This window comes from Chiloscyllium plagiosum, unplaced genomic scaffold (assembly GCF_037043375.1).
Source record: "Chiloscyllium plagiosum isolate Xiang-an unplaced genomic scaffold, Cpla_swu_hap1 HiC_scaffold_4, whole genome shotgun sequence".
Taxonomy (NCBI): domain Eukaryota; kingdom Metazoa; phylum Chordata; class Chondrichthyes; order Orectolobiformes; family Hemiscylliidae; genus Chiloscyllium; species Chiloscyllium plagiosum.
This window is the reverse complement of record NW_028270142.1, coordinates 122,090,229-122,104,041: the sequence shown is the minus strand read 5'-3', so window position 1 is coordinate 122,104,041 and position 13,813 is coordinate 122,090,229. Positions and strand designations below refer to the sequence as shown.

The window sequence follows — 13,813 nt, the reverse complement described above, 5'->3', positions numbered from 1 at the left end:
CTATAGGGTGAGATTGGCATGTGATGGCATTAGGGGCAACATGGTGGCTCAGTGGTTAGCAATACTGCCTCATTGCACCAAGGACCTGGGTTCATTTTCACCCTTAGGTGACGCGGAGTGTGAAGATTGCACTTTCACCCCATGTCTGCATGGGTTTCCTCCCCCAGTCCAAAGATGTGCAGGTTAGGCGGATTGCCCATGCTAAATTGTCCACCGTGTCCAAGGACTAGGTAGATTAGCCATGGGAATTGCAGGGTTAGGGTAGCAGAGTGGGTCTGGGAAGGCTGCACTTCAGAGGGTCAGTGTGGAATTGATAGGCTGAATGGCCTGTTTCCACACTGGAGGGATTCCAAGTATTATTTGGGCAAACTAATGGGGCCTTAACTCTGGGTTATATTTCATGTGAAAGTGTCTGATCCTGGCACTTGAATATGAAATGGCAAGTGTTCTGTTCCCAAACATGAACTTTCATTCCAAAAAATGCATGAACACAAAATTAAATTTAAAGTCATAGCCCACAAAATGTGGAATTGCCATAATAAGTTGTAAAAACAATATGATTTCTAGTAAATTGTCCACACTCTACTTAGCTGGTATAACTATTTTGTGAACCATGCTTAGACTTAACTAAGCGTTTTGGAGAAACATGTGAAAATTGTGAATGCACCTGTGTGCTTTTGCTCATTTCAGAAGCAAATGCTATCATCTTGTGGTCAAACGATGTAAGTGTAGCTCTGCGCTGCAGAATAAATTTCTGCAAAGTTGATTGAAACTTGAGGCAGAAATTTGATGACATCAGATCAACAGGCTCTATGTCATACAATTTGCCAGATTTCCTTTTTACTTGTCACTATGAAATTACACTGTGCAATGTGAACATTTAATGCTTTCATTGCAATTGTTGGTACTGTGCAAATCAAAGAGCTAAACAGAGATAAGAATCAACCTAATTGAAGTCAATCAGGCTGAAGGACCTGAATGGGTTACTTTTGTTCTGTGCCCCCTAAAGTCCTCTCTGCTTGATTTTTATTAGAGATGCTGACAAGCTTAAAATCTAGTGGTTGACAATCTGTTAAAAGGGCAGGGCAATTAATTTGAGCTGATCATATTAGATGTTTGTATACCTTGTGACATAATTTTGCGGTCAAAAAACACAAAGCTAAATACAAATATGAGACTCCATTTGAACTATCTGGGTTACTGATTCATTGGTGATTGCAGTTTACCTCCCTCATTTCCTCTTGACGGACTCCAGATATTTTTGCCGACATTATCTCATCCAGGAAACATTTCCAGGCTTTTCAATGCTAAGAAATCTTTTGTGACATTAGCTATGGACTCAGCCCTAATTCTAAATTTATCCTCTAGTCACAATTTAACTTGGAATTGGTTTACCTTATTGATTCCTCAAAGTATCAAGTATCTCAAAAGAATCCTTCCCTTTTGAAGTTCTGAAGCGTCATACCAGACTCTTAAAAGTTAACTTTGTTTCTGTCTCCTCAGATGTTGCCAGACCTGCTAAGTTTCTTCAGTATTCGCTCTGTGTTCATTTTTCAATGAGCTCCTTTCCAAGCACCCCATGCTTACATTCATAATTCAAATCTCAAATATGAAACAGCAACCTATGGATCTGCTCAGAAATATTCCAGGGTTTAATCCAATCATATGTTTCTAGCAGGTTTTTATTTGTATTTCTGAATTAAATACACTGAGGTAGAAGCTAAATATCCTTGCTCTATTTTTGTTTAGACCTGTGACATAAATATAAAGGTTGTCATTTTTTTTTAGGAATGATGTCCCACATCAGCATGAATGCCATCCAATCTAACATTGTGTCAGGCAATTTTACGGGTTCCTATTGACTGCCTGAGACAGGTATTAGGTCCCCATAAATCTAAATGTTGAATATAACATCTGCTTTAGATTCCTTATGTTACTATCACTGGCTTACTATCACAGAGTTTGTAAAACAGTAAAATTAAAACATTCAGTGACCCTCACAATTACTCAGTTGTTTCTATCTAGACTTGACAAATGTCAGATCTTGAATACCATATTTATAATTTTAAAAAAAACAATTTAATATTAAAAATGTAACTTTAGCAGAACACAGATGAACAACAAGACAATCTCATTAATATCTATGATCTAAGTCAATTTTCATTGACATAGCTTGCCCACCCACCCCCATTACCACTCCTACTGACAGAATTAAGGGATAATTTTATGTTAAATAAAATAATTAAGTTACCAGTTTAATACCATTTAAATGATGTAAACAAGGCCTCAAAATCCTTAGTTGATGTGTTGAATTGCAGGCATGCTGGACTGTGTATCTTGCATGAATTTTGAAGTCATTTGTCAATGCAAACAACTTCCACAGAACCCCTGGAGACTATTGCTTATTTCTTATGACTTTGTTTTTTTTTCTCAGACTTTCAAAAAGTTAATAAGTGGAGGGAGCAAAACTAGCTTTCTCATCTGGCAGCTTCTAACGCAAAACTGCATCCTCCCCAAAACCCCAGTCAGCACCAGTTTTCTCTTTGTTCTCTCTTTGTCATCATTCTCTCTGGTTGGCTGATTAGCGTTTGTCTTCTCTTAATTTATCAATTCAACATCCATCCAGCTGCCAATCCCTGAGCATAGCAACATCTCAATGCCAAATCATGTGCAATGTTCTTAGAACTGTGATTAGCCTGCATTATCTTTCCAGGCCAATTCCCCACAGTAAACATCTGCTTGTGTTCTCTCCTTTGTTTTTCAAACAAGCCGCTGTTCAGAATTCAAAGTTCAATTCCCAACTTCGACTCACAGTTCCAAAACAAAGTTAGAAAAACGAAAGAAAAAATACTTATGGTCTCAACAAATGACAGAAATTAGTCTGCACTGAGAGGAACCGAAGCCAGGATGCTCTGGATCAGGTTCTTCAATGAAGTTGAGACATTTCTCGTTCTGTTTTAAATGAGAATTGTTCTCCCCATCCACAATCCTTCTAATCAGAGTGTTCTCTCCTCTATTATTGTCTGACTCTTGAAATTTAACTTCGCACTGCTTTGTACAATGCGAACATGTGGAAGCATTACCATTGTAATCTGCTCAGTTAATATTAATGATACAGATGGTCTAATTCTGGGCTGGCTTTGTACCTCTGCCAAGCTTCACCATAAATAATTCATCATATTCTTTTCTTTCTTTTACCAAAGTATTTTACCACCTACCCAGAGGATATTGATTGTCCGCTTAAGTTTATTGGCCAGCTTCAACACTCTAAAGGCCACACCGTCAGTATTTGGAAAATATACAAGGCTTAAAACACAGTCTAATCGCATTCTTAAATGAAACTCATGGAAAGGTATGCTATTGCTTGGGCCATTGAGTATGGGCTGATTGTCAGTTCACCAAAGTGAAGGTGCTGAGTCTCATTATGATGTTCCCTCTGGCATCTCTGCTTGTGATCAATAACATTGACAGCAACATTTCTAAGGTCTGACTTAACCATTTGCCAAATGATCTTACTGACCTTTGGTAGAACTCCAACGGCATCATTCTTAGCCATGTTCTCTCTGTTACCATTTCTAGGGTCCTAAAGGAGATCCTGGTGCTCCCGGACTGACAGGGCGGCCTGGAGAACAGGTCAGAGAACTTGTGAATATTTTCGATTTGACAAAAACTTTGCATATTATTGGATAAAAAGAGAACGTCATTGATAATTTGTTACCAAACATGTATACAATTTAATCACTTTGATAATATCCTATTGAAATTTTCTTGCGTTTCGTTTGCCTAATTGAAGAGCAGCCTCATTTATTTTCATAGCGTATTGGTTATAAAAGGCCATGGTTTTGTGGTCAGAATGTGTGGTACAGGATTTGCCAATTATTAGATTTTTCCTTGTATCTTGAATGTTAAATTGTTTGCTTGGGAAGTTGCTGCAAGGGTGAGCTAACAATATTTCAGTAAGGAAAACCAGGAAACTAATACCTGAGTGCTAGAATCTAACAACTGTATATTGTCTTAATAAATAAGATTGAATTATTGTTAAACCAGCGATGCAAGGACTGAGAAGGAAGTTTAAACTCGATGGAAAAGTAATGAAGGAAAGAAGGTTAAGATTCAGAGAGACAAGGGCAGAAAAGAACAACGATGAATTTTTAAAACAAAGTTACATCTTTAAAACTCTAATAATTGTTAAAACCTGAAGAATTAATCGCTAAACTTGTAATAGTTATCAGTACTAATAAACTATAGTTTTGGAATCATGTGTCGCAATACCGGTTCATTTTCCAAAGTTACTGTGTTCTTAAGTTTTTTCCAGAGAAGGGGTAAGTGGCCAGGCTCCAAATAAGCTGGGTTTGAAAGTTTTATTGGAGCCATTTGTTTACCCCTAACAGAGAGTGTTTCAGGCCAAAAGCTGTCATGTCTTTAAAAATAATGGTATAATCAAAGGGGAGTGGTCAGCTACCTGTGTAGCGAGCCTTCGTTTAGATTTGAGTTTTTTTTGGATTTAGTTCAGAACTTTAGTCAGTTCAGTTGCAACAGGGGATATGTGAAACAGGCTGCTGACCTCTCTCTATCTCTGTAACTTCAAGCCTGTAAGCTTTAATTTGTTTCATTTTTACTGTTTGTGCTGAAGGATATGTGTATTGGAAGTGTTGCGAGTATTTTCGGAACAGCATCACTAAGTCAAGGTTTGGATAGGATATGTTACCCGGTATTCTGTTTTCTGTTCTTTGTGTTTCATTCTCTAATTTTGTAAACAAATTTTGTTTAAAACATGGCAGCTAAACCAGCTAATTTATTCCGGGAATATCGGCTATACACTTAGCTAAAACAAATAGCAAAGTTACGGTCTGGACTACCTGCTTAAAAATATTTTAAGGGGTCTGCCCTAGTCCATAACAGATTGGGAGCTCTTTCCGGGATTTAAACAGTGAGTGGTAAATGTTAGTGTCTTTTATTTTGGGTGTTGATTTGGTTGCTTTAAACAGCGCTCAGATAGCAATGGCTCTTTCCATCACCAAGGAGTTTCTGGAAGTGGAAGAATTGACCTTGGGGGTTTTACAAAAGGCAAAAGAGACCAAGCTGTGGGAATTAGTAGACAAGCTGGGGTTGAAGTTACCTCTTAATGTGAGGAACGATGAGATGATTGCAGCAGTAGCTCAGTATTTAAATTTGCTGGAAACACCATCAAGAATGTAATGATGGCAAGAATTCAATTGCAAATGAAGCAGCTTGAATTAGAGGCAAGAGATAAGGAAAGGGCAGCAGAAATTAAACAGTTTGAATTACGATTAAAATTACAAGAGAAAGAACAAAACTCAAGGGCATAGTAACCTTGTAAAAGAAACCAGTATTGTGACACATGCTATTAAAAGGATATTTATACTGGACTGGACTAATGTTAAGTGTTTGCAGTGAGTTTATTTTCAACCTGCTCCTCAAACACAGCAACTTCTCACCATTCATTATATTGCAGGAGTGAAGCACTCAGTGAACTTGTTTCTTTAAAGTTAATAACAAATGGAGCAATTTGCCAGTAACTTGTAGCTGCCTGAGATTAGCTGTTCGCCCAATTCTTGCCTGAAGTTACTGTATAATTTGTTCATAATCAACATTGAGCACCATGAGCCCTAATAATTATTTTGGCAGCAAATTATAACCCAACATTATTCTTTTAAAAGTAGTGTTTTTTGAAAGTTACTGCATAAGGTAAGGGAAGGTAAATTTTAACATTGTATGGTTGTTTGAATGTATGAAAATATAAATCTAACTGGCAGTTTTTCCAATTTTTACTTTTGTTAGCTGTGTCTGTGCACAGTTGGATGTACATCAGTCTTAGCAGTCTGGGCTACCTGCTTAAAACTGTTTTGAGGGGTCTGGCCTAGTCCAAACAGATTGGGAGCTCTTTGCAGGATTTAAACAGCGAGTGGTAGGTGTTAATGTCTTTTAGTTCGGGTGTTGATTTGGTTGGTTAAACAGCGCTCAGATAGCAATGGCTCTTTCAGTCACCAAAGAGTTTCTGGAGGTGGAGGAAGGGAATCTGGATTGTTGCATCTGAAATCCTGGGCTTAGTAAGTGTGGTATGGATCTATATCATATACCCAATTGGACAAACAAAAAGTATATGTTCAGGACTCCAGTAACCTGAGCATGAATCTTCACTCCCAGGTCTGGAGCATAGAATCAGCTAATCCCAGCTCTGCAAACCCAACCTGGAAGAAGGTGCCCGAGAAGGTTAAATATTTGTTCCAGAGAGGAGGTTGCTAGGTGCAGGCATACATGGGGGTCATGGTGAGTGACACGGGAAGATTTTTGGAAGCTTTCTGATGCTTTGATCAAAAGGTTGGTGTCGGTGATCCACAACCTTATCGAATTTATGAAAAAAACGTTGTGAAGATAACAGCCCTCAAACTTCGCTTTCTCCTATCCATCCATGAACCTCCCCACTCTCAACCCTTGCCAAAGTTTCCACCACTTCGACCCTGATACCCACCACCTATGACAGCTCACCACTCCATAACTTACCTACTCCTCCCATCTCCATGGTCTGACATAGCTTCCATCCAACTCATTACTTCCAACCCATTTCAATTCTCTGGCCATATACTTACCATGCTAATTCACCCAATATCCAGTATAGGCAGGTAATAAGACCCATTCTGCGATTAAATAAATTTCAAAGCTGTCTATTGATTAATTCACTATTGCAAAAAAAAACTAAGTGATCAAAAACAATCACGAGATTTAATTTCCTTCAGTCCTTCATAAAGCATTGCAATTCACATCAAAGAACATAGCCATTTAGAACAAAGACATGTAGCATCTCATTTTCTGCCCCTGTAGCCCCAAGGACTCAACATTGAGTTTAATAACTTCCAAGCCTGACTCTGTTTTTCCATGTTTTTATCCATCACCATGCCCTGGTCTTGTCATGACATGGATTGCTTTCAGCACAGCCTACCCAATTTCTCCTACTCTCAGTTCTGATTATCACTTACTCAGCTTCTCTTCTGTCCTGGCCTACCATCCACAATCCACCTTTCTGCCGACCCCTTTCTCTCTGTCTCTGGGCACCGTCTCTATGTATTGGCTCACATCTGCCCACACCCCATTCCCCAACCTCATCTTCAGCATAGATACCACTTTTTATTCTAGCTACTATCTGTTCCTATGAAGAGTCACTGGAATCAAAATGATGACTCTGCTTTCTCTCCACAGATAATGCCAGACCTGCTGAGTTTTGTCAACAATTTCTGTTTTTTGTTTCAGATCATCAGTGTTTGCAGTTTTTTTTATGTGATCATCTGAAACTCTTACTCAAATTGTGAACTGACAGGCACCCCACTGTGATAATCATGAGTCATGAAATCAGGATCAATCAAATGATTATAATCCTTAGACTTTTTTAACACAGATTTTGCAGTTTTCTAAACAACAATTGAAAGACAGAAAATTAAAATGCCTTGGCAGATTTACAGCTCCCATTAATAGCTTTGTTGACAACTTCAATGAGAGGAACAGTGAGTCACCTTTAAACACATATGTCTACTTTTAATATTTGCCAAGGGATCCTCATCTCCCCAAAGGGCATCCTGTCTCTCCTACAGGGAAGTTGTCTCAAAGATATCCTGGGCCCATATCCAAAAGGGTGCACACATCTCCAAAAAAGGTACCTACCTCTCCAAAGAAGTCCAGCATCCTTAAACCTTGTCCAACTGGTTCTAAACTGCACAGGTTGTGACTGACATCTCACTGGTGAATATCATACTTGATTGAAGCAGCTCTGATTATAAACATGTGTAGATGCTTCCACGAACCATGGGTTTGCAAATTATGATCAAAACCCATTCAAAAATACCCCTGCCAAAAATGGTGGGGCCCTGATTCAGAGGCTGACTTCTCAATTCAAGCCTCTCTGCTCAAAAAAGGTAGAGACATTAAAAAACAGCAGAGTTTCCCAAGTGTTAGATTCCTGTTTGCTCAGTCAATATGTGGCTGAAAGGTATAATGGCAGAATGTTTTTGGCAGAATTATTTGAGAAATGCATTCAGTGGTTTTAATCAGATATTAAGGATGTGTGTGCTTGGTTGTGGGAAGTTCTGGTTTACTTTCTGGATAATGATCTGTATTTGTTGCTATGTAATTCATATTTTATTTTTCATAGGGACTGCCAGGTGAAATTGGCTTTCCAGGAAAGCCAGGTCCAATTGGAAAACCGGTAAGAAAAAAATACTGTCATTTTACTCTGTTATGGACACAGTGACGGCGGAGCTGGAAATCCATTTTAGTGTAGAATTCATTCCCTTGATTTATGGAAATGTCTGAATTTGCTATTATGGAAAAGATAACCATTATCTTTAAGACAAAACAAGATGATACAGAAATTTCATTCCAATCTGTTTTCATTGGAGCATGAGGAGCAGTAGTAGGCCATTTGGGCCATCAAGTCTGCTTCAACTAAATCATGACTGATCCTCCAACTCAATGCCATTTTTTTTCACCATCCCTGTACTCTTTCAAATCTTCCATGCCTACTAATCCATTAATCTTGTCTTCACCATAATGACTGAGGATTCATAGCCCTCTGAGGTAGGCAATTCCAAAGATTTACAACACTGAGTTAGGAGATTCTTCCGCATCTCAGGCCTAAATTAGCTACTACCACCAGTTGCAAGTTCCCCTCCAAATCATTCACCATCCTGACTTGGAAATATATTCACGCTGTCGCTGAGTCAAAATTCTGGAATTCCTTCCCTGAGGACATTGTGTGCAGTTCAAGAAGATAGCTTACCTCCATCTTCTCAAGAGCAAATAGGGATGAGCAATAAATACTGGTCAGCCAGAAAAATAAGTATTCCTATTCTAAGACTACATTGCCTGGTTCTAGAACACATCACCCTGCCCCAAGCAAGGAAAACACCCTCCTTTGTATTTACCCAATTGAGCCTTGCACGAATTGTGTATTCTTCAATACATCATCACCGATCCTGCATGGAATAAGTTTAGAATAAAAAACAAGATTTTCTAAGATTATATATCATTGCTTTGCATGCAATCAGCAAATACATTGGACCAGTGTATATTTAAAGTCAACGTTTGACGGCTTGAACATGAAGATTTGATGCTACATCAGTTGGGGTCTGTGACTTCATAATTCCTGTGGCTGTCAACAAGAGGTTAACTATTAAGTGAAATGTTTTCTTAAAATCTATCCTGGGAAGCCAAGAGGTGTAATCAAACACAACCCCATCTCAGATGCACATGAAATGTACAATCGTTGGCTTCTTATGACCAGGCCCTCAATACAGCAAGCCATTGTCTTGCTCAAAATGCAGTTCCATTGCCTTGATTGAGCAGGAGATATCATTCGATTGAGGCAAGTGAGACTGCCCAGGACAGTAGTGCTGAGCTGGCTCCTGCATTACTTTGCCTCTCAAAGAGTAGTGCAAATGGCACCAGTGAGAATGTGTACAGGGTATAAACAGGCAGGGCAAGAGTTAAGTTCTGAGAGGTTCAGCTGAGCGTGACTTAGATCACATAAGGACTTACACTTAACAATGGGATGCTGGAGGCATGGTAATGGGTTAACAAGGTGGGAAGGCAGTCATTATGTAGAGCCATTCAACAATATTGAAAGCATTCAGTATGCAATGTCAGCTAACAAGGGGAAAAGTATCCATTGTATGAGTCCAGTTAACAAAGCTATTGTATAACAGTAAAGGGTGTGGCCTCTGCTATTGATACTTGTTGATTGTAACGGTCACCCTATTAATATGTATGTTGCCTTAGCTGGACGCTTCTCCCTGTAAAATGGCTATATAATTAATTGAGAAGCTGTTGTTCGAGAGAAGACTGTGAACTCATGTCTCTGTGCACATGGGCGATAGTTCTCTCTCTCCAGGGCCTGGAAGAAAATGGTAAAACAACTGAGTTCCCAAGCAATTTGCTTCAACTGAAAAGGGTAGCGGGGGTGGGGGCGGATGGAGGAGGAGGAGGAATGGGACGACACCAGAAGAACGTCAAGCATAGCCAACATCTTCAGAGGAAGTCAAGGGAAAAGAAGAGGGATCCTGATGGAGCATGGCCACCCAGACTAAACACTAATACCTGCTATTAATAGACAAGCATGCCACAAAATTCCACCACATCCAGGCACATTTCAGCTGTCTTCAGTGTATCTTTACACTTGTGACACCTCGAGTCTTGTGGTTTCAAACAAAAAAATGACTTATTGCAAACAGCCACCTATCTCCGAATTCCTCAATCTTACATTGTCATCCAAGGATCGAGCACCAATGACTTGTGTTCACCTTGTCATAGTCAATACGACTATGAGAAAGTGAGGACTGCAGATGCTGGAGAGTCAGAGTCGCAAAGTGTGGCAGTGCGCCACAGGGAGATTCCTGATGAAGAGCTTATGCCCAAAATGTGGACACTCCTGCTCCTCAGATGCTGCCTCAATATGACTATGACACTACTCTGGGACAACAATATGTGCCTCTATGAAATGAAGTTTACTCTGAGGTATTAACTTTGGAATAAGTACCAAGTGATCCCCTCTGTTCATGGAAGACAGTTTCTCTATCATTTTCCTCATTTTGTTAAGCGGTGACTCAGTTTCTCCAGCAAAATCCAAAGCAATCTGGTTGATCCTGTGTCTGACAATGAAGATGCCTGTGCAGACTTCATCTGGAGCCTCTGCCAGCTGGTGATCTACTGGTGAAACTGGTAGTCCTCGAGCATTAGAGTTTTTAGATTAGATTACTTACAGTGTGGAAACAGGCCCTTCGGCCCAACAAGTCCACACCGACCCGCCGAAGCGCAACCCACCCATACCCCTACATTTACCCCTTACCTAACACTACAGGCAATTTAGCATGGCCAATTCACCTGACCTGCACATCTTTGGACTGTGGGAGGAAACCGGAGCACCCGGAGGAAACCCACGCAGACACGGGGAGAACGTGCAAACTCCACACAGTCAGTCGCCTGAGGCGGGAATTGAACCCGGGTCTCTGACGCTGCGAGGCAGCAGTGCTAACCACTGTACCACCGTGCCGCCCACTATTCTATTGTGAGTGACAAGAAAGCTGGAATATCACTGGGAAATAGATGCTGGAGTGTAGCATTGTGAATTCAGTCTCAGGAGAAGAAATGAAGCAAATGGGAGGCAAGCGGTCACTGGAATTTGAAGGAAATCATGAACTATATTGTCAAAAGGAAAAAGGGAGAGTTTTAAAAAATTTCTGTGACTTCGTGTTCACTGCCATCTGAATGGGTTACTAATAATTTCATGAGATCAGTGATAGGATAGTGAAGAAAGCGTTTGGTATGCTTTCCTTTATTGGTCAGAGTATTGAGTACAGGAGTTGGGAGGTCATATTGCGGCTGTACAGGACATTAGTTAGGCCAGTGTTGGAATATTGCGCACAATTCTGGTCTCCTTCCTATCGGAAAGATGTTGTGAAACTTGAAAGGGTTCAGAAAAGATTTACAAGGATGTTGCCAGGGTTGGAGGATTTGAGCTATAGGGAGAGGCTGAACAGGCTGAGGCTGAGGGGTGACCTTATAGAGGTTTACAAAATTATGAGGGGCATGGATAGGATAAATAGACAAAGTCCTTTCCCTGGGGTCGGGGAGTCCAGAACTAGAGGGCATAGGTTTAGGGTGAGAGGGGAATGATATAAAAGAAACCTAAGGGGCAACCTCTTCACGCAGAGGGTGATACATGTATGGAATGAGCTGCCAGAGGAAGTGGTGAAGGCTGGTACAATTGCAACATTTAAGAGGCATTTGGATGAGTATATGAATAGGAAGGGTTTGGAGGGATATGGGCAGGGTGCTGGCAGGTGGGACTAGACTGGGTTGGGATATCTGATCGGTATGGACAGGTTGGACAGAAGGGTCTGATTCCATGCTGTACATCTCTATGACTCTAATTACTACAGTGGAAAAAAACTCCATTAGTGTAGCTATGTCATCTAGTGCCAATTTCCTGCCTTGTCTCCAAATCCCTGTACACTGTTACCATCCAAACAGGCTAGCCAATGCCCCCTTGAATGCCTCAGTTGAACATTCCTCCATCACTTTTCCAGGCAGTGTATTCTATACCCTAACAACTCATAGTGTGGAAAAGGTTTCTCTCATACCACCCTCACTTCATTTGCACATCACTTTCAAACTGTACCTTCCTGTTCTTGTTCTTCTCCTCTGTCCAACTCACTTACAATTCTGAAATCCTCAAAAAGATCCCTTCACAGCCTTTTTTCTCTCCAGGGTGAATGTCCTGATTTCTTCAATCTATCATTATAGCTGAGGTTTTTCTTACATGGAACCATCCTATAAAATCACTTCTACATTCTGTCCAATGCATTCGCATCTTTATTATAATGCGGTATGCATAACTTTACTCAATACTCCAGCTGAGGTCTAAAAAGTGTCTTATATAAATTCATCCCCTTGCTTTTAAACTCTATGTCCCTATTGATAAAGCCAAGAACACTGTATGCTCTATTTACACGTCTCTTCTTTTGTCCCACCAGCTTCAATGATCTTTGCACTAATATCCCCAGGTGCCTCTGCTCTTGCATGCCTTTTAGAGCTGTGCTCCAATTTTAAATTGTCTTGCAATATCCTTCTGACCAAAGTTCCAAACCACACTTCTCAATATTGAACTTTATCTGCCACTTATCAGCCCACTCCATAACTTGTCAATGTTCTTCTGTTGATCTGCACTGTCCTCCTTACAGTTTACAATTCTTCCAAGTTTTGTGTCATCTGTAAACTTGAAAATTGACCCCGTATACCAAGATCCAGATCAGTCAGCAAGGCTCCCAATGCTGGCTCCTGGGGAACTCCACTGCAAACCTACCTTCAGCCTGAAAAATATCCATTGATCATTATTATATATTTTCTGTCACTCAGCCAACGTCGATTCTCCTGCTCCTCAGATGCTACCTGACCTGCTGTGCTTTTCCAACGCCACACTTTTCGATTTTGTTTTGTGTTTATTTAATATGCAGTTTGTGGTATGTTTGACCAAAATTTGCCTGACAGTTCATGTTTACTTCATGTTAATTCTGGGGGTTAGAGTAAAATGTCATTTGCTTGCTGAATTTTGAAAGTAACATCAATTTTGTTTCAGTTAGTAACTAACTGAGATTTCAAATCTTATCGCCTTTAAAACAAAATGTTACTTGTTAAATGAAATTTAGAGCCTGGTCTTGAATCATAACACAATTAATAAGAATTTTCGAAAGGTTTTTTGTAATTAATGTATTTACAGGGTCCACCTGGGATAGATGGGAAAAATGGCTTCCCTGGACCTCCTGGAGTCAAGGCAAGTATTTTGTTTTTGCTCCTTGTTACATCTTATGATGTTATCCTTTTAAACATGAACCCAATGCTGAAAGTTTGACACAAATTATCAATGTTGAATTAACTCACTCCATGATAAATGAATGGTCTTGCATTTTGTATGTTGGACCATAGAGCCAGAGAATTGACCAGCACAGAAGGGGGGCCATTCGGCTTATATTGTCCATGCCAACACAAAGACACTCACATACACTTTCTAATCCTATCTTCTTGCACATTGCTCATAGCAGTTTACAGCACTCAATATGCAGAATCGGATACATTTTGGAGGAGGTTAGAGTCTCTGCCTCCACTCCAAACTAAGGTAGCAAATTCCAGACACCTACCACACTCCGCATAAAACTGTTTTTTCAGCCATCCACTCCAATCCTTCTGCCATTTAGCTTTAGTCTATGACCCCTCAGTTTAAACTGTATGCCAAGGGAAATAGGTTCCT

General features: G+C 40.1%; 1 protein-coding gene across 3 annotated transcripts in view; it reads left to right on the top strand.

Annotated features, from left to right (window-relative positions):
- The window catches only part of col22a1 (collagen, type XXII, alpha 1), a 284,019-nt gene that overhangs the window by 186,416 nt on the left and 83,790 nt on the right, over positions 1 to 13,813 (top strand). For all 3 annotated transcript variants that reach the window (XM_087986621.1, XM_087986620.1, XM_043687857.2), the window contains 3 exons: positions 3,580 to 3,633; positions 8,165 to 8,218; positions 13,286 to 13,339. In XM_087986621.1, the coding sequence (XP_087842747.1) occupies positions 3,580 to 3,633; positions 8,165 to 8,218; positions 13,286 to 13,339 (162 nt within the window). The remainder of the gene's footprint in view (positions 1 to 3,579; positions 3,634 to 8,164; positions 8,219 to 13,285; positions 13,340 to 13,813) is intronic.